Source organism: Artemia franciscana, chromosome 21, assembly GCF_032884065.1.
Source record: "Artemia franciscana chromosome 21, ASM3288406v1, whole genome shotgun sequence".
Lineage (NCBI taxonomy): Eukaryota > Metazoa > Arthropoda > Branchiopoda > Anostraca > Artemiidae > Artemia > Artemia franciscana.
Genome location: NC_088883.1, coordinates 16,189,770 through 16,210,815, shown reverse-complemented (window position 1 = coordinate 16,210,815; position 21,046 = coordinate 16,189,770). Strand labels below are relative to the sequence as shown.

The 21,046-nt window shown below is 34.8% G+C and overlaps 2 protein-coding genes, 1 long non-coding RNA gene and 1 pseudogene across 3 annotated transcripts in view; 1 reads left to right on the top strand and 3 right to left on the bottom strand.

Moving 5' to 3' along the window:
* The window catches only part of LOC136040840 (uncharacterized), a 199,615-nt gene that overhangs the window by 104,785 nt on the left and 73,784 nt on the right, over positions 1 to 21,046 (bottom strand). The window lies entirely within an intron of this gene.
* Positions 1,876 to 18,217, bottom strand: LOC136041077 (nitric oxide synthase 1-like). The gene is made up of 11 exons (XM_065725630.1): positions 18,188 to 18,217; positions 17,584 to 17,973; positions 15,807 to 15,945; positions 13,673 to 13,754; positions 10,339 to 10,541; positions 8,670 to 8,839; positions 7,393 to 7,603; positions 6,110 to 6,191; positions 3,982 to 4,097; positions 2,949 to 3,097; positions 1,876 to 2,185 (listed from the first exon to the last, which is right to left on the bottom strand). The coding sequence occupies exons 1-11, from the start codon at positions 18,215 to 18,217 to the stop codon at positions 1,919 to 1,921; spliced, it is 1,839 nt and encodes a 612-aa protein (XP_065581702.1). The 3' UTR covers positions 1,876 to 1,918.
* Positions 17,955 to 21,046, bottom strand: part of LOC136040909 (uncharacterized) — a 19,259-nt gene continuing 16,167 nt past the window's right edge. The window contains exon 3 of the mRNA XM_065725327.1: positions 17,955 to 18,688. Within this exon, the coding sequence (XP_065581399.1) occupies positions 18,389 to 18,688 (300 nt within the window). The 3' untranslated portion in view covers positions 17,955 to 18,388. The remainder of the gene's footprint in view (positions 18,689 to 21,046) is intronic.
* Positions 18,867 to 19,547, top strand: LOC136041076 (cytochrome c oxidase subunit 1-like; annotated as a pseudogene).

The window sequence follows — 21,046 nt, the reverse complement described above, 5'->3', positions numbered from 1 at the left end:
AAAAATGAATTGCAGTGTATTCTCTTCTTATTTTGTTATACTTTGCAACAGTCATTTTCGCATATGACATGGGATAGATATGAATTATTATCATTACAATACAACTTGTATTTCAAATAACAACCAGGCCAAAAAGACAGGTTATTTAAGAGAATTTTATTATATATCAAAGATACATTACTTTTATACTAAAATCACCAAGTAAGTTTCTAGTACGATTGTTCCTATAGGACAGTAGTTTATAATCTTTGAATGCATTTTATTTTAAATTCATTTAGAAATATGTCTTTGCCCATACCAAAAAATTTAATACTAGAATGAAAACATGTTTTAGTAAAGATTTCAAGGAACCGAGTTCTTTGCTTTTGGAATAACACCTATACATACATTGAAACAGGAGGTGTTTAATTAAAAAAGAGCCAACCTTGGCCCTTGGAAAACTGCAAAGTTTACTTTGCCCAATAAACGAGTCAATCAATGAATACACGTGTTCGAACAAGATGTGATGATCCTTTAATTTTTAAAGTTTCAGATTTAAATATTTTTGTCCCTTGAAATGCACAGAGGCCAAAGTGATTTGACCAAAGCGACTTAGAAAATAACAAAATAAGAGACATTATTATATCAATCTTGATGAACAAAATGACGGGGTAAAAATAACTTCAGGATTTTTGTTTGTTTGCGCATCTGTTCCAACAGGGACAAGGTCTAACAGCTCATTTAAGCATAAAATTAGTAAAAAGGGCTACTGAAAAATTAATAGTTACTATGTTATTATTGTTATGTCATTTTTAATAGTGAAATTTTTTGACTATTTCTCGTGACAAATTCAGTGGCTGTATATCATTGTATGTTTTTTTAGCACTTGGTACTGCGTTCCTATCAACAAGAGTCGAAATTTCACTCAAACTATCCCGATCATATTAGCTCCAACTCGTTATATATTCATGTCCACAGATATTGCACTGCAATGGAGGGACAATCCAAATAAATAACAAAGCTAGGAAGAAGTTATTCAGCCTAAAAAAAATCTACCAAAACAACCTTAACCCAAGAAAAATACTCCATTATTCAAATACAGTCCAATCTTGTGTAATTTACTAGACTATTAGACTAATAGTACTAGATAATATACTAGACTATTATTAGTATATTAATAGTAATATACTAGACTATTATTTTCTCAAGACGTGGCGTAAACCTACATTGAAAGTGGAAAAATTCTGGATGCCATCTTGATAAATAGTTGGTCTTGAATCCTGAAAATTCTAGTATTTGGATCTAGGACCTTATCCTAGATCTCAGGATCTAGAGTACCGTCTCAACACTCACAAAGAAGTAAAAGTAGTAATATGGTACCCTCTCACTAAAACATCAGCCATATTCCGTCAAAGCTTAGGTCCTGTACTAACAGGGAAACTATTAAATTCAGTGCATAGCTGTGTCGTTTACTAGGCTATTATTTTTTTGAGGGGATGCAACTCTTCAATTTCACCCTGAAGCCATGTTTGCAGTCCCCATTCTAGTCAAGCAAGCTCATGAAAAGTCTACTTCAGCACCAATATGAGGACAGACAGGCAAGCTTTCCCTTCCAAGGATGGAGGTAGGAATTTATGAAAGAGTGTATGACTCTAGACCATCACACAACATGAAAAGAGCTCCGGTCTTTTATACCCCTCGGCCTATCCTCACGCAAAATTAAGCTTAAAATATGATTTGCAAAAAAACTGACCTGATAGGGGTATTTGAATACTATTTTCAACAAATAAGATTCTATAACAAATATTAAAAATTATTAATCAGTTTTTGATCGCAAGCCTCTATTACTGATACATGGGGAATTACAAGAAAGTGGCAATAAAAGTCAACGTAACATCTCATGCTCACTCATGCACAAAAGGCAGTATGAAACGTGATTTTATGCTTTATGAAAGACTTTTGCTGTATGAAAGAGAATATTTAAATTGTATCTGATACTGAAACTTACAATGAGGTTTTCTACAGCCGATGCAGCTTCATCCGCGTTGATATTTCCATATTCTTGAAATTTTGAAACTACAACCGTTTTGACATCATTCGCCATGTAAAAATCTCCACATACATAAATATGATCGCCATGACTATCCAACAATTCATAAATACGACGGGCGTTGGCATCAATCATCATCTTATGTTGTACAAATTCCTGGATAAAAAAATATAAATAAATCCAAACATGGTTCAATCTACAGTCAATTTGACGTTAAGTGAAAAACAGCAAATAAACAAAAGAAGAGTCGAAACTAGTAACGATAACTTCTTCCCATTAGACATGCAAGTGCCTTCACAAACGAAACTCAAACTGATTATTACCTTTTTTTCTAAGTCTGACTGCTACAAAACAACTATTATTTTTGGCTATTTCCCGAGCTGACCCTTAATTTTTTCCGATAAATTTTTTTCAATTTACGAAAATGAAATTTATTGCACATACTTTATTTTAAAAAAAAACAAAAAAACTTTACGTTGAAATATATCTAATCATTCCATTTGATTTGGCTCTCCGCATAATCACGCATGCTTGTAGGGTAAAGGGATAAGCTTGAAAGTTATGCATTCAAACTTTGCTAAACAATCCCACCCAATCACGGAATTTGATATACTTGGCGCCCCCAGAAAAGCAAGACACCAAAGAAAGTAATATTAAGTATAGTTCTAAACAGGCAAAACCCAAGGAAGAAGCCTTCGAGAACGCCCTTTCCCCCGAAACATTTTTATGTTTACTATGGAATCTATTACCCAACGTTTTCCATTAACTTCACTTTTTTTACCCATCTTCAAAGTCAAAAAAATTTTTTGTGAACGTACCTCTGCCAAGGCCAGATTAAGGCTTTTTCACAATTTGAGAAAAGGAATAAACTCTATGCACAAAAAGAGAAAAAGTAAAAAAATCTCAAGACAGCACTTACTCTCTCAATTACAACTTCTCGGGAGTAGGCAGTTGCAGCAAGCTCAATAGCGCCCATATTATGATATTTCCACTTCTCCTCTCTGTAAAGATCTAGTTCTTGGGTTCTATACCCTCCATAGAAAATAGCTGCGCCCAGATGTTGTCCAACTAAAATTATATTTGGATTTGTCAATATTGATGTGTTAGCATTATTACAAATTGACACAGAGCGAAATGAATCAGATCAAAAGTAACAATATTAGTCAACAATGAATACCAGCTTTTATCCCAAGTAATCTATAAAGATAGTTGAAAAGGTCAAAAAGTACTCAAAATGGTGAAATACAAAAAGTGAGTATCATAAAGTTTTTTAAGATTAGAAATTTTCACAAGAAGACACATATTGGTGGCCGCGTTTCTTAATTTATCTAGAAAGGGGACTTCGGGCCAATTTGAGGTGCGAGGCTTTGACCCAAACACTGAATATTAAAATTAAGCCCAAACAGCTTGGATTGGATGAAAAAGAAAATTAATAATGATAATAACAGACTACACCTTGTCTGCTAAGTCTGGACCAATCTAATAGGAGATATTGTACAGTTTCTCTAACTTCACATCTTGATATAGCTGGGGAATAGCCTATGGTTATTAACTAAAACTATTTAATTAGACTATTCTTGAAAAAAGTAAGAAATAACATTAGTATATAATTAATAAACTGACACCGAGCCAAAGGCTGACAACTTCTTCAAGGCAAGTAAATCGAAAAACAAAAACAAAACAATATTAGCCACCAACGGACACCAGATTTTTTCACAAGTAATTCATAAAGACAATGGGAAAGGTCAAAAAGTATTAAGAAAAACAATATAATAATAAATAAGGAAAAATGATTTCCAAAAATAAGATGAAAAAAAAAAAAACATATTTTGGTTGCTTTTTTTTTGGATTTCGACATTTCACAGCCTCTTTCTGAAACCATTCCTGAAGTTCTTCTGATTTTCTCAAGGCTCTCGATATTCGATCATAGCTGTTAGATTATATAAAATTACCTTTCATCAGTTCTGCCCGATGCATCCAGAAAGACCTGAATGGTGCGATGCCTGTACCCGGTCCTACCATTATAATTGGTACAGTTGGATTTTCTGGCAAATGAAATCGAGGCTCACTAAAAAACAAGAAAAAATATTTATTGTGTTTTTTTTATATAAAAAACTTTGGCTAGCTCTAGTCAGTTAACAGTAAGAATCGTTTGTATTCGGTGTTTTAAGTTGCTTCAACACGTACGTAATTTTCTCTGTCAGGTGTCACAATAAGTACAACCTTTCAATTTTATACAAGTTTTATAAAATCACCCCAATCATCGTCTAAATCATCACAAATTAACTTTTCAAAAATTTGAATGTGTAATAGAGATATAGATTGAAGCTAGCATAAAGCATGAAAGGCTTTCAGGGTAAAGTTTATAAAATATTGCCTTCACAGTTAATCACTTGTTCATCAAGAAATTCAATTTTGTTGCTGCTATATTGACTTTTACCTAATGCAACATAAACTTTAATAAACTGAAAGTCTAAGCTGAGTTTGAGCCTACTTTACATAACATTTGTTACGGAAGAAATTTTCTCCGTAAAGTAACTTTCACATTACGTATGTAATAGGCCATGCTAACTGGCGAAGTTACGTTACGTGTAACCTTTCACACTTAAACAAATCGAACATTAGATGGGTAACGCAAAAAGTATGTAGCCATTATTTTCATCGTTTAAGGTCACCGCAATTATCATATGCACACTATAAAGAAATAAAAAAATGCAAAATAAAAAATGCAAAAAAAAATATAAAGAAAATAAAAAATGCAGGATAGAGATAAAAGATTCAAGCTACTATCAAGCGTGAAAGGCTTTATAGAAATTTCAAAATTTATCGATTGCTCATTCAGAGATTCTGGGTCTGCAAAATTTTGTATCAACCCACAAGAAATCAATCACTGTTATAATGAACTTCCTGAATTTTACAAAAAGGATTGCTTTTCAGCTAGTATTGCAACGGATTTAGGCGGCTAGATTTTTGCACCCTAGATATTGAGTAATACATTATATATATATATATATATATATATATATATATATATATATATATATATATATATATATATATATATATATATATATATATATATATATAATAAGCGTAATCTAGCATAATAGAATATACGATCCGATATACACCCTCCGAATAAACGATCCGTAATAGAAAATATACCCTCAGAATAAACAAATTCGAAAATACGTAGAAGATTTCCGTGTAAACGCAGACATTCGTCTTTTTTTAACATTCGTCTTTATAGCAAGAGAGTAAAGTGGTAAATAATTTTTAATCTTACTGGTTATGGAGTAAGAATCTAGCGTAAGAATATATATTCTATTACGTATAATAAGCGTTACGGAGTAAGCAGAATCTAGCGTAAGATTATATAATACATATATATATATATATATATATATATATATATATATATATATATATATAAAAGACTCACAGCGGAAAAAGGAAGAGACAGAGGGAGCAAACCAATAGCGAGAAATGAGTATCAAAAACTGAGCAAAAGTACGACCAGAAAGACGAGACCGATGATGGAGATGGCATATCGAAGGTCCACGTAGCACTTAAGTCATGGTATCTTCTGTATACTATTCAGTCTCACTTAAAAGTACAAGAAGAAAAAACATAAAGTACATCAAAAAGCTGTTCAAATCATCCAGTAAAAGCAATAAAATCGAACTTGAACCCATTAAAAGCCAAAGTTTAAATTATTCCATAATAGAATAACTTTAGCTCAAAGTTTGACACTAAGAAACTGCAATATACGTTCAGGGAAGTATATGCCAAAAATTGTGCTCCAAAATTGAGACAAAGCTCATCACTAAACCAATGAATTCACATTTTTGCATTCATTGATGTTCACTTCTTAGAATTACCATGATTGTAGTAAGAATAGTCCTTGGACAATTTCCATGGAAGACAACCTCCCTTCCCTTGTCTACAGGTTTGACTTAATAGATACGGTTTTGCTTGATCAGTTGACAGCATAAAATATAAAGATTAAAGTTGGATTTCTCAAAATACCGACGACATGAAACTCTATAGTAGAACACAATAAATATTATAGACACAAACCTCCTGAAGAAGGCGTTTACGGTTGTTCCAATAGTAGCTTGATTCAGGTACATTGAACAGAGACCATTTCGAGATGAACCATCTGGAAAAAAAATTGTAATAAAAAAAGAGAAACATTTCTTGGCCCAGGCGTTAAGAATCAACAAAAATGTCATTTCAAGAAGGAGGCAATTCATTTCAGGGATGAGGTCCAACCATAGAAAAAAAGAGTTCTAAAGGAATTTCTAATGGAAAAAAGTTTGATTACCTCCACTGCTAAAACTTTTGAGATTTTGCGTTATTGTTCACAATAAAACTGAATCGACAATAGAATAATCGTTATTGGGAAATAGAACTGGATGCATATCCGACATTGAATTCATACGTGTGATTGGCATCATTCTATGAGCTTGGCCAGAGTCAACTCAACTCCACAAGAGAAATCTGGGGAAGGTAAACAAGAAGGTGTGTGAAATTAATCAACGCGTACTATGGAAATATACTATGTTTTCTATATCCGAACTTGAGCATTCTAGACTTATTAGAGTGATTTATAGGGAATTAAATTATATCTTGAAATTAAGGTCATTGTTTAAGCTTGTCTATAAAACTTTATTATTACATCTTATCAACTGAAACTGTGCGTAATCAGAAATTATTAATGTTGTCCATTTCAAATGAAGTGACCATTAATCATATAACTAACACTACAAGCAACATGGACTGGTCAGTTTTTGTATTCAACAAAGTAGAAAGAAAAAATTCATAGAATTTACATCAAATTGACTCTAATTCATTCAAGAAGGCCGAAAGCCCAAGCAAAGCGAGTGGAATTTTCGAGGCCCAAAGGCCAGAGCTACCTTTTGAATGAAAAAAGGGCTATTTGAGAGGGCTATCAAAAAGCTAATTTAGCAGACGGTTTAGTTTTTTGTCTAGAATTTTTCTTATATATATATAAAGATGGGTATGCGTGCTTCACTTTACAATAAATTTACAATTATAGCTCTAATCATAAATATTTTAGAGCATTTATAGAGAACGCCACCTAAGTGACCCAAGCCTGTTTCTTCCAAAAAGGGATGTACGAATTCATTATTTACAAGATAGCGGGTTTAGTATAAGCAAAAAAAAAAAATAAATAGGTTTTAATGGTTAGAAATCTTATCCGATCAATAGGTTTTATCTTTAGTAACTTAAATAATTGAGTCCATAATCCGGTACGTATTTTTCTTCTTATTTTTTTTTACGCGTTTCACCTTATTGAACACTGAATTTCACTCTATTTCAATGATGAAATTGCTCACCCTCAGTAATAAATTTGACAGCCCCAACTGTTAGATCCACACAGGTTGGCGAACTCAGCAAACAGGAAGATATAGAATAAAAGCGTGGCTTCATTAAGGGGAGTTTAATGATGAGAGCTTCAGCGGGGATACTCAGTGATGAAAATTCTTCAAGGAAGCTCAGTACGGTTGGCCATTTGGAATGCTTCCACTGCTCATACCTCCCCACATCCTGAAATAAATTGTACGCAAAACTGTTAATTTGGCAACAAATTTCAAATCCTAAGAAATAGCATTACTTTTTTTTAGCTGTGCACCGAAAGCAATTAGAAAAAAGTAAAGTATATATGGCGGCCGTACAGCTTAGCGTCTTGATTCAACTTGCATGATATACCCGGGTAAGTTATTTCTAAAAGTTTCCGATACGTTAAATAAGAAATACAGCTACATCACCAACTCTTATCACTTTCAACTCTTAGCTTTTGATTCTAGTCCTTCAATTTTACAAGTGAACGAAAATCAAACATTTTTTTTTGCCTCCTCAGCTCCCTTGCTCGAGGGCATTCCTTGTTCTAATTTTCACTATCAATTGTAAGATTGGAATTAATTCAAAAATTGTTGCCTTATTTCTTTTAATGCTACGCTCTGACAAGAGTTCATCCACGACAGCCAGCGAGGTGTTATATTTGAAACAGAATTCGAGTCATATTTTATTTTGCATCACAAAGTTGGCTTAAGTTATTGTAATATCATTCATGAAAAGATATTTTTCCCTAGATAGCCTAAAAGTGCACAAAGAATGGCTTAAAGGTGCAAGTTATAGAATTAATAATGTAGTAGCAGGGTTTCAAAAGTTTTTAAATAGTGGTCTCTATACAGACTACTATTATAAAAATAGAGACTAAAAATATAATACAAAGCAAGTAAGAAAACCCATATAGGGATCAAGCATTCAAAGACACTATTCTTCTTCATAAATTAAATAAAAAGTCTAATCAGCACAGATATATCGGTCAGAATTAAAATTGCAAAAAATCGAGGATACAGTGCCACGGCATATCTCTAAAGCTTAGACTCTCTTAAAGTACAGGTTACTAAAATTTCCTGAAAAGAAACCCAGATTGAACAGATATTCCTTTTTTTCCCACTTCAAATAAAATAAAAAACTGAGAATGCAAAAATGTAAGAAGAAAAAACCCGGTGGAAAAAAAATAAGACACGAAAGTTTGAAGTGAGACTACCTCATCATTTGAATAATCAAAACTTAATAGCTATACAATTTGAGAGTAAAAAAGCACCTGTGAGAGCATATCCAAGCCTTCTTTTTCTTTTGGATCTGTAGCGTAGGTAGCAAGATCATATAGAAGCGATTGGGTCGGGGGAGTTGTAATATCCAAAAACTTTTTGAACCAGTCAAAGACTGTAGCAGGAGGTAGATTTTCATAACAAACCCATTCTTTCCTTGGGCCTGAAATAAAAAAAAAAAAAAAAAAAAAAAAAAATGAAGTATAAAGTAAAGCCAAGAATCCAAGAACAAACATGTAATATCACTACAGATAAAACAAAAGGCTGTACAAAGGCACTGACTTAACAACCCGATTGAATTACTACTAGTTGACTCTGTAATCTCATACAGAATCAACCCAGCTCTAGATGGGTTCATGGAGAAAAATAAGGAATACATACAGGAAAGCTATGCAAAATCGAGGATAGTTGTCCCCCCCCCCAACACCCCACTTGTCTCCTTGGCTCAAGGGCCAAGACATGAAGATCAGCTCCATCGGGACTGTAAAGCCCAAATGCGTATCTTTTCTTTTTTTAGAGATTAAAATAATTGGCTTCCTTAAGCTCTTGAGACTAAACACATCTATTGGGTCTTTATTCATAAAATAAGGTTAATAAAACAACTAGAGGTTATGTTTCAAGTCATACATAACCACATTCATAATAGTTTGATGTGTAAAGCATGGCCATCAATTGGAGAAGACTCGAATCCAATCCCCTGGTGGATTTCATTAAAAAACGATTTTTTTTAGTATTTTCAGTAAAAATTAAAATAATAACAATCTAATACTGCAGCACAAATTAGGTACACCACAAACGCTGATATTACAAAAAAACATTTTTTTCTTTTTTTAATTGATGTATAAGCCACAACAAAGTAAAGGTGTTTATTTATAAGCCACAGTCTCCATGCCATTTTACTATAATAACTGAATACACATATTCGCTCTACATTTTCTCTCAGTTGCTCCTTTCTCGTTTTGCTGATCGTTTTCTTTTTTTTTTTTTATGTCCATCAGTAGTTCATGGACTGCCTGCTCATGCAATTAATCTTCTCATAGCTTTGTTTATTGGAAACGGCCAGGCATGTTCTTAGCATACAAAAAAAAAAAAACAATCTTGATTTTTATTTCTTTTTCCTCAATATCACAAAATCCCAGGTTTGCCTCATTTCTATTTCTAGATTCGTCTTGTCACGACAGCAAATTCAAATTTTTTTGGTTGTTCCATGTCTACATAAAATACAAGGATTTTGCCTTAGATAAGAGAGCATTAATTCGAGAAAAAACACAGAAACAGAATAATTTTGTGGAAAATAATGCTAATTACAACAAATGCAACGAAAATGTAAATATTTTGAATGCTGAAGATCTATACACTCCCCTCCCAAATTGAAAAAAAAACATTAGCCGTGCCAGCAAGCACCAGACAAGACACCATATAAAAAAATAACGTAAAAATAAGTTACCCAAATCAGACAATAACAAGTTCTGTTTTTGTAAAAAAAAAAAAATAAAATAATAAAACAAAAATAAAATTTATCCTTAACAAGCCAGCCCGACTATTTACAACACTAGACAGCCCTTGCCCCACTTACCTAGGCTTTGTGGTAACAACATTACAATTAATAAAATAACATAATGGAATAAAGCCGAAGTACAAGCATTAATTAGGAAATATTACCAGCAATAGTCAACATTTCCTTCTGTATCATCAAACGGTGAGTCTGTTCAAGACTTGGGATAGGATTTAGCTTCTGAATTACCTTCGATACCATTTCATCTGCATTTTCTGAAAGTATCCCAAGATGATCACCAGGCTCGAACGAGACAGGGTTATTCAAGCACAAATCTTGCCAAGATAATCTGATTTGAACCGTGCATGGACTAGAATACATAATACAAGATATGTATATGCATGTATTGAATCAAACACAAAAGCTGGAAGGCCCATGGCTAAGAAAGCACGAGCCGAAAATTTAGGAAATCCAAATGTGCTTTTGCAACATGGTTATATTACTTCAGTGGTTGCAGCAGCAGCTGCAACCAAGTAAAGAGTGAACCAAACTCCTCAGTAACTGAGAATGAAAGAAAAGTCTTTTGAACAGGATTGTCAAATCCAAAAAGAGATTCCTATTTGCATCTGGTCAAAAATGGTAACTATTATCCCATTTAGACACAATAGTAAAAATACTTACAAAAACTAATAGAGGAATTTCAATAAGAATCCGAAAGCCTTCGCAAACAAAAGCAGATCGAAACAAAAACTAAACCCTTAAAATCATCATGGTTCAAAGCCTTTGAACCCTGGATTTCACCCTCATCCGCCTTCCCTTCACCCTTTTGAAAACACGGTACAATAAATATACTCTAGCCGAGATGGTGTTGATGAGTCTGCTTTATTTTATTTTTCTCCTACGACAGCAGGCCGCCAGACTGTTATAGTTAGATGTTTACAGGGCTTAATGAAAGCTAATACTTGCACCTACGTGCTATTTTTTACAAACGGCACAAGAGTTAAGTCCCCAATGGCACCAAAAATGACATTTTTTGTTGCATTTCTGTATACGTCACAGATATCTACTCACTGCAAACAAAGCAGCAAGTTTAGAAGCTCGAAACCCTTCAAAAACAGCGGCAGATCAAGATAAAATTGCACCCTCCGAATAAACAAGTTCGAAAATTCGTAACTAGAGGTTTTAATCCCCACCCTGTGAACAGATGAAAATCATACTGTAGCCAGGATGGCAATTATGCATAGTTTTGTCTCAAACTTCTTTTTCTGTTTTTTTTCTTCTTTTTTTACCCTTTAGTAACAGAAATTTGGATTGAAATTCATAAACGTAGAAGTTCTCCGTGTAAACACAGTTATTCGTCTTTTTTTAACATTCGTCTTTATAGCAAGAGAGTAAAGTGGCAAATAATTTTTAATCTTACTGGTCATGGAGTAAGAATTTAGTGCAGGCAGTATCAAATGCAAGAGACAGAAAAAAGATCCAACATCAGAAAAAATAAGAACAGACAACATTATAAAGACGATTTAACCGAAGGTGTTACATCAAAGGAAGATAAATAATGACAATCTCCCTGAAAAATTGACGCTATTAACAACAAATAGGGAGAAATCATAGAGAGGGATTGCTTGTTTATAAACCAAATATATCAACGAATCAATATTTTACAAACATAATGCTTCAAGCGAAGATTATGTTTAGATCACATCTTTAGGCTTATTATCGGACCTATTATATAGGCTTACAAGGGATCTTGAGTGGCCCATAACTTAGCATTAAAATTTAGCTACCAAATTAAACTCATCCAGTGGCGTCACTTGCTGACCCCCCCCTACGCATGATTATGCTTCCCCTCCCCTTATATTGATTTTTTTTTGGTATTTCCATTAAAAAATAGTCTTATTGCCCGAAACCCTAAAATGGTCCGAAACCCCTATTATTAAAATGGCCCAAAACCTCTAGAGTTTGAAATATATATCCTCCCAAATGTAATTTCCTTGAACTGACACAACTAAATACGTCTCAGCTACTCCTAATGGAGCCTTTGAGTTGGTAAAATACAACTTTTCTAGTAGATCTAATAAACGACATTAAAGATATGGGAGGAGGAAGTGGCTGGCTAGAAATTTGATGATCTTTTTTGGCTTGATTGATTCTTAGGCTTATTTTGGCTTATTTAGGCTTATTATATAGGGGCACGTCCAGGTTTTGTTCGGGAGGGGGGTTTACAAAAAAAAAACGGATCAAAAAATTTTTATATGCATATTTGTTGGGATTTAAGTAGGACAAAATTTGGGGGGAGGGGTTTCAAACCCCCTAAATCTCCCCTGGATACGGCCTTGTGCAGAGGTTTGACTTTTTGCCAAGTTGTTTAAGAACAACTGCTCAAATACAAGAGCCGTGTGCTAACTAAAGAAGTTAGCCCAAGTTTTTGGTAAAATGGGGTGAAAATATATGTCCTACTTCTTGCCTCTTTCTCCTACTTCTGTCCTACTTCTTGCCTAAGATTTCAATTTTTTCAATACTTCTAGAAAGCCCTTCGGTCAATTCTCTCTTAATCAGTGATTGAAGTATGGGAATTTAAGCTAAGAGCATAATCAAGCATCCTCGTAGAAATTTATTTTGCAAAGTGGGCAAAAATTTTGGATAGGAGTGGGGGGAAGGGATTAAACGACACAGTAAGAAGCAGCTGAGCCGTGTAAACAATATAGTGATTTGTGGGAAAGCTCGATAAATGTTTGAAATTCCAAAGTGAGGAGGAGGGACCGAGGCACCACTAACGCTATATGTCCAATATGTATTTCTATTTTGGAGAGCGGGGATGGGAGAATAAAAGAAGATAAAAGAAAGGAGGCCAATTGCATGATAAACACAGGAATAGTAGGAAGCTCGCAAGAACCCAGTAATTTCCAGGGAGAAGGGCCAAGGCACCACCATAAAAGCCTCCATATATTTCTATTACAATGAATAGGAATTAAAAAAAAACGGGATTTCAAAATATTCAGCTCAAATATAACAAGTATAAATTCGAATAGAAACATGTTTCAGCTATATATGCAGAGATCGGTGACAGGCGCCTCATTTTGGACACAGTTCTGTGATTAGAGATATTTGCATATACACGGGGCCAAAACTGACTTTTATCCACAAATCTTGTTTGAGGCGGATTTGTTTTTACTCGATCCACGTGTGTCTCTCTGACATTTCGCCTGCTTTAGACTCTAGTTATTTTTTTAAATATATCCCATCCCAATGAACGTAAACGTGCACGCCAGTTTAATATTCCTTGACAAAACTTACAATTGTTCCTAAATGTTAGGTGAAAGAGAGAGAGAGAGAAAGAGAGAGAAAGAGAGAGAGAGAGAGAGAGAGAGAGAGAGAGAGAGAGAGGAGAGAGAGAGAGAGAGAGAGAGAGAGGAGAGAGAGAGAGAGAGAGAGAGAGAGAGAGAGAGATGAGAGAGAGAGAGAGACAGAGAGAGAGATGAATAATAGAGAAGGACTTACCCAGCCTCTCTGCTACCAGCAATTACTTCATTATATGTCACCTTAAGAGGTAAAACTTCTCTCCCAAGAGATTTGGAAAAATCTAGAAAATTATGCATCTTTTAAATAGACACTCGCCGGGGAAAATATCTGATTTTTGATACTCCAAGTCATTTGAACTAACTTGACCAGAAAGCGGGGTATACAGTATTTCCCTTCAAATGGCGTTAAAACTTTATGTTACTTAAAATTGTTTGCCTTTCGTGGTAACAGAATCCACCGTTCCAGTTCGTGGTGACAGAATCAAAGTAAAAAGCGACCCGCGACAGTAGCAATCGAAGCCCCAAAAATTAAGATTTTAACAACAAAATAGATATTTAAAGAATCTGCCTTTTATGGAAATTCTGAATACATAAAACTTGTTGAGTTTCAAGGTGACTGAGATAAACATTAAATTAAAAGTAAATTTCAAAGAAGAGAAAAAAAGGACCTTACGAAAGTGGTCCAATCTTCCTTTTTTTTTTTTTTTTGGTCTCTAGATGGAACCAACTAATCTTTTTTTTTGTGTGTGTTATAGAAACAACCGCATCGTAGCAAACATCCAATTCCTCCCATTTTCTGCCATAAAACAACACTTTTTACCTAACTGGTTTCCAAATTCTATCGAGCGGACATTTTTAGATAACCAATCGATGTAGAACTGTCGAGTTGCTAATTAATATTTTATTTATCTGATTTAGATTGCCTTCCGAATTCTCCTAAAAATTCATTGGCTCAAAACCACCGCTTCCGTTAGACCAATGTTTTGATACAATATCCTGTTTGGCTGTTTTCGTCTGTTGCTTTGGGAATTGGTACTTCTGTCTCGAGAAACAAAAAAAGCAACAAACTAAAGTTCTTTTTAACGTGCATGTTTGATCTTCACTGGAAGACGTACAAGGTGACTTGCTGAAGAAGAAGAGAAAGTTTTAAAAAACTACCGCCAGGCAATTTATTGTAAAAAAAAACAATAAAACAAGGTATGTTGTTTTTCAATTGATTAATCTCATACGAGACAAATAGAACTTTGAACTACTAGAACTTGAAGTTGTTCTGATGAGTTTCTTCAAACTAGTATTTAATAGCCATTCTATATTTCGACAAAAATCTCCTAGTCTGAAAAGCTTCTAATTTGAATAAAATTACAATATTGTACCTGTGAACCATTTAAACAGAAAATGCCGCAGAGTTTTAATAGTCGTGCACTTGGGCCATGAAACTTTTGTGGCACCTTTTGGCTTGAAGTGAGGCTATTTCAAAATCCATTTGAAGTAGTTGTGGCCAGTTGCTTGGATAAAATCCAGCTTCGAGTTTTTACCAGCTTTTGCCCAAGGAAGAGTTTTCTAATGTCAAAGCTTTGCATCAGGGTACCTTCCAATCTTTGGAAGAACATATGTGTGAACACATAATTTCAAGGATGAAATACATAAAGAACAATTTGAGAACTAATTTGTCAGACGATAATCTCAGGTCGCTGCTAACGTTGGGAACGTCAAACCTAAAGCCAGAAATATCTACTCTTTTGGCATCCAGGAAACTGTTTCACCATTTCCACAAATATAGATGTCCATGTAGAGTGTATCAATGTATTATTAAACAATATTAAATATGATGTTAAGTAATATTAATATTATAAATAGAATAATATAAAATTAAAACAACATCTAGGTTTTGATCTTTCTAATTTGAACCTCTAGTGTGTAGTTGGCCCAAAACTGCTGTTTGACAGACAATGTGGCCCACCGGCAAAAACATTTGTAGACTCTTGCTCAAACAGAGTGATTAGAAATTTCTGCCACAATTCTTCCTTGTTTATCTTCCCAAATTCTGGCTTTCAGAAAATAATATTGCTCTAATGTTAAACTTTCTTCCATCGAGGAGAAATAAAGAATCATTGAATAAAAAGAAAGACCAAGAAAGTTGGGGAACATATAAATATCACCTTTCGAAATATATTTTCCATCTACTTAGTGAAGAACTGCTACAATTCAGATATAATAAAGACGGAGACAAGACTCTGCCTATTATATATTTTCTTCTTGGAATTTACAAATAATTCAAAAACTTCGTATGAAACAGCTAGCCTAATAGAATAAAAGGACAATATGCAATTTACACTCTGTGAAGTGAGGTCCTTCAGAAGCATCTGCAGAAACCAATTTCATATTTGATTGAACAGGTTCTTGGACAGATTCTGTGCCAATAGTAACCACAGCTTTTGTCGGTAGCTTTATGTGGAATGCTTCACAAGCAGCCTAAAAGGACAATGCGTGGTCTAAATGGACCCATATTTTTCTTAACTTTCTATTTCTACCCAACTTCATTATTTATAGTTAGGCAATTCTTGGTTAATCACACAAGAGTCGATCACTGTTAGAACCTTTTAGAGAAACGCTATACACAAATCTCTTTATGCTTGTGAGCATATGTAAAATACCTTATAGGGAATAGAATAAAACACTTAAAACGCACATTTGAAAAAAAAGCGACAAAAAACCCATTTTTTTTAGACATAAAGCGAAGATAATACAATACGTAAGAAGGGTAAGAAGGACGTGGCTCCCCGCCAAAAAGGAGGAAGAAAGAAGGAGTTTAAGCTGTTGTATTAATAAATATAGTAGACAAATATTAGTGGTTTTTTCTTGATAACCTAAATAAGATTCCTGTTTATCCCCTGGTCAACATGTAAAACTTTTACAAGTTTTATTTAAACAACTTATAGCAATTGTATGTATATCAGCCAATTGTAATTGTCCATTGAATTGTTTTGCATATTTTTTTTTTATAGTTTTTGTAGTTCAATTTTATTGCTTATTAGCCAGTTTTAAACAACTATTGTATTCCCCTCTTTGAAGTAATTAGCGATTGTACTGTTATTTTTTTTGTAAAGAGAGTTTGCTTTCCACAGCAAAATAGAATTATCCTTGATATTAGGGCGTTTATCCCCCCTTTTCAGGATAAAGTACAGCTTTTAATGAATCAATTTTGGAAACCATCATTTTTCATTAAAATCTACGTTTTTGCAATAGAAGAACTACCCCCCACAGCACCCATATTGCACTGTTAACCCTAAAATTTCCCTTTCAGTGGGATATAATAGATCAATCACTGGTTCTAAATCGCTATGAACATAACCTGAGCCTAAAACGTACTTTTGAGGCTTCAGTCTTCTTCCCTCCATCCGCTACAATACTACAGATCAAAGCTAATCTGTATTTTCCGATATACTTGCTTTTTGCATTACTAAATAAAAAAGTGCTACTTTATATCTGCTGTTTCGAAGGTTTTGCCCCCCCCCCCCCGAAAAAAAAATCCTGCGTACGTGCCTGCTAAAATACGATGAAAATATAGTATTTTAGTAACAAAATTATGGAAACAGCAACGGAGAATTATGGAAAGCATGCCATCCAGGACCCATTATATCAAATACCTAGCCTAATCACCTCAACACACCAAATGTTTAAACAAAATAAACCAGCATAGATACCATTTATCTCGCTCGTGCTAAGCTGATCATCTCCGAGTGGACATAGAAAAACAGTTTCATTACAGATCAAGAACAATGTTGTCACTACAACACATACCAAGAAATGAGTAGAAAGCAGGAAGGTCAGAATAATTTTATTACTTATTAAGGCCTTTAAATGAGGCTAAATAATAATAATCGCGTGGATTAGTAATCACTGCTTATGTTCTTTTAAAAAAGAATTTCTTATTTTTCTCTGTTCTGTAAGTAGAATCGGGAAGATTTTTGCAAAATTATTGTCAATCCCTAGGGGGGAGGGAGGAGTCTTAAGCCAAGGTATACCAAAAAGAAGAAAAAACAACACCTGGGTCAGAAACCTAAAGAGTGTACACAATGCTTATGACACAAGTTAAAATAAAAAGCTTACCTTGACGTTACTTGTCGAATGCAGTGTATCATAAAGGACTTCACCAGTGGACCAGTTTTTAAGGCGTATTCCTTCATTATTAGCATGCTGCTTCCTTTTGTCCGTCCTTCCCGCACTGATAGGGATTTGGGGGGGATTTACAAGTCGAACTGTAAAAGGATTTTCCTTCACAATTATTCCTGCCCCGTTTCTAATATAATGGTCAGCCTTTTGGCGACCCTCGCGACCACGCAAAATTTCGCCATCTGGTGCTTCTATGAAGCAATGTTTTCTTCCTGTTCTGAGAGGAAGTCTTTTGCATAAGACTTTCGTCTTTTTTTCATTTTCCTCTTTTTTTTTTTTGGTTTTAGATCCAAGTACTTCTTGCAACTTTTTCGGGCAATAGTCCAGCTTTCAGAATCATCATGGTTGTGTCCATTCTTAATTGATATTCTGTGCAATTCCCTGAAGAGTTCACAAAAGATGGGGAGGGATATAAATGCATCAAGGGAAGCGTATTCTATTTGACTATTTGTCAAATACGGGGCTTCCCAGTCACTGCAAACGATGCTTAGATTTTTCACGATGGGGATTCCAATAACTTTAGCGGATAGTCTTGCTAGACCCAATCCGCTTTGTTCTTTTTCGCTTTCATGAATGCTAATATAAAGATGGCTTAGGTCTAAAGAACCACGAAGAGATATTCCGGCTTGTTGTTTGAGTCTGAGTGCGTCACCTAGAATCCCAACTCCGAGTTTGACTATATTTACATCCTCCAAAATTTCAGTAATTTTCGGGAGGATTTTTCTAGGTGGCTGAGTCGCACTTAAAGACATTCTCCAGAATGTGATGCCAGTTGCATTAATGCAACTGGCACTTGTTGATTTTGGGGCTTCCATTCGCAGTCGAGGCCCAGGATTTTGGACTCCTCGACTGCCTTGAAAAAGGCAGTCGGTATTTTTTCCCAATCTTCTTCAGTTTGAATCTGCGTTGTTCTAATTCTTTTGCTGTGAATTAACTCTTCACACTTCATCCGGAACTTTTTGAAAAATTGGAAAACTTCATCAGTGCCATTAAGTCTCTCCTGTGTCTCATCAACTGAACGTCTAGGTGTCATATTTGTTAGCTGATAAAAAAATTAAATATTTTAAACAATGACATAATAATAATTACATATTAATTACACAATTTCATGTACTAATATTCAGAAACAAAGCACAAATTCTAGGTTAGTTTACCAAACGTTGGTCATATAATTTACATGACTCACCAAAAATTTTCACCTGCTCAAATATTTTTGTATTATGGCAGGACGGATAATAAGAGCAATAAACTATATGTAATTGGTTTATTAGGTAAAAATTCTGTATATTTTTATTCATGTCTTGGGTCATATCCTGGGTCAACCAGGTTCCCTGATTGGTGATGAACAAGTGTATAACGTTATTGTGACAGCTCATGCATTTATTATAATTTTTTTCATGGTTATACCAATCTTGATTGGGGGATTTGGTAACTGACTGGTACCTATTATACTGGGGGCCCCGGATATAGCCTTTCCTCGATTAAATAACTTAAGATTTTGAATGCTTCCACCATCCCTAACTCTTCTCTTAGCCAGATCTATGGTTGAAAGAGGTGCAGGGACTGGGTGGACAGTGTACCCCCCTCTTTCCTCCGCCATCGCCCATGCCGGACCTTCAGTAGACTTAGCTATTTTTTCACTTCATTTAGCCGGAGTTTCTTCCATCCTAGGAGCTGTGAATTTTATCACTACTATCATTAATATGCGGCCCCAATCAATATCTATTGATCGTATGCCTCTTTTCGTTTGGGCAGTGGGGATTACGGCCGTTCTTCTCCTCCTATCACTTCCAGTTCTAGCGGGGGCTATTACTATGCTATTAACTGATCGTAACTTAAATACTTCCTTCTTTGATCCCGCGGGTGGTGGAGATCCAATCCTTTACCAACATTTATTTTGATTTTTTGGACATCCTGAAGTGTATATTTTAATTTTACCCGGGTTCGGAATAGTATCCCATATTATTAGTCAAGAAAGAGGTAAGAAGGAGGCGTTTGGTACATTAGGCATGATCTATGCTATACTTGCTATTGGTATTCTTGGCTTTGTTGTCTGGGCCCATCATATATTTACTGTGGGGATGGATGTAGACACTCGAGCGTATTTTACTGCTGCAACCATAATCATTGCAATTCCTACGGGAATTAAGATTTTTAGATGAATCGGGACTTTGCACGGGACACGACTCACTATAACTCCCTCTATACTGTGAGCCCTAGGATTCGTGTTTTTATTTACTGTAGGGGGACTTACGGGGGTTGTGTTGTCAAACTCCAGAACCGATATTGTTCTCCATGATACTTATTATGTCGTCGCCCATTTCCACTATGTCTTGTCGATGGGTGCTGTCTTTGCTATTATAGCGGGATTCGTACATTGATTTCCTCTAATGACTGGATTAAGAATGAATCAGTTTCTTCTTAAGGTACATTTCTTTATTATATTCTTAGGAGTGAACTTGACCTTTTTCCCTCAACATTTCTTAGGTCTCGCTGGAATGCCACGTCGTTATGCAGATTACCCCGATACGTATGCTTCATGAAACGTCATTTCTTCATTGGGAAGAGTTATATCTATGGTTGCTACTCTAATATTTATTTTTTGTATCTGAGAGGCCATGATTGCCAAACAAATTAATGTTTTTTCACTTAATTTAAGATCAAGTGTGGAATGAAATCATCCCCATCCGCCTGCTGATCACTCTTATGAAGAAATTGCTATGATATCTACGTTTTAAAGTGGCAGAAACATATATGCATTGGATTTAAGCTCCAAAGATGGGTAACCCCTTTAAAAGTGTCTCAATGATTCCAACTGGGCTTACAAAATGGGAACTCACCCCTCATAGAACAACTTATTTTTTTCCATGACCATGCTTTGCTAGTGGTGATTTTAATTACTTCTCTTGTCGGCTTTTTCCTAGCTGCATTATTTTCTAATATATTTCTCCATCGTTATCTACTAGATGGTCAGGCAATTGAGACGGTCTGGACCGTTATTCCTGCTGTTATTTTAGTAGCTATCGCCCTTCCTTCTATTCGGCTTCTTTACTTAATTGATGAAATTCATAACCCTGCTCTGACTATTAAAGTAACGGGGCATCAATGATACTGGTCTTATGAATACTCTGATTTCGACGATATTCAGTTTGATTCGTACATAATCCCTTCTAACGAGCTTTCTACTGGTATGTATCGTTTACTTGATGTGGACAATCGTACACCAGTCCCCTATAACCAAGCTATCCGTCTAATGATTACTTCAGATGATGTTCTACATTCATGAGCCGTACCATCTCTAGGTATTAAGATGGATGCGGTCCCAGGTCGACTCAACCAATCCAAACTTCTGGTAAATATACCTGGAGTATTTTATGGTCAATGTTCTGAAATTTGTGGA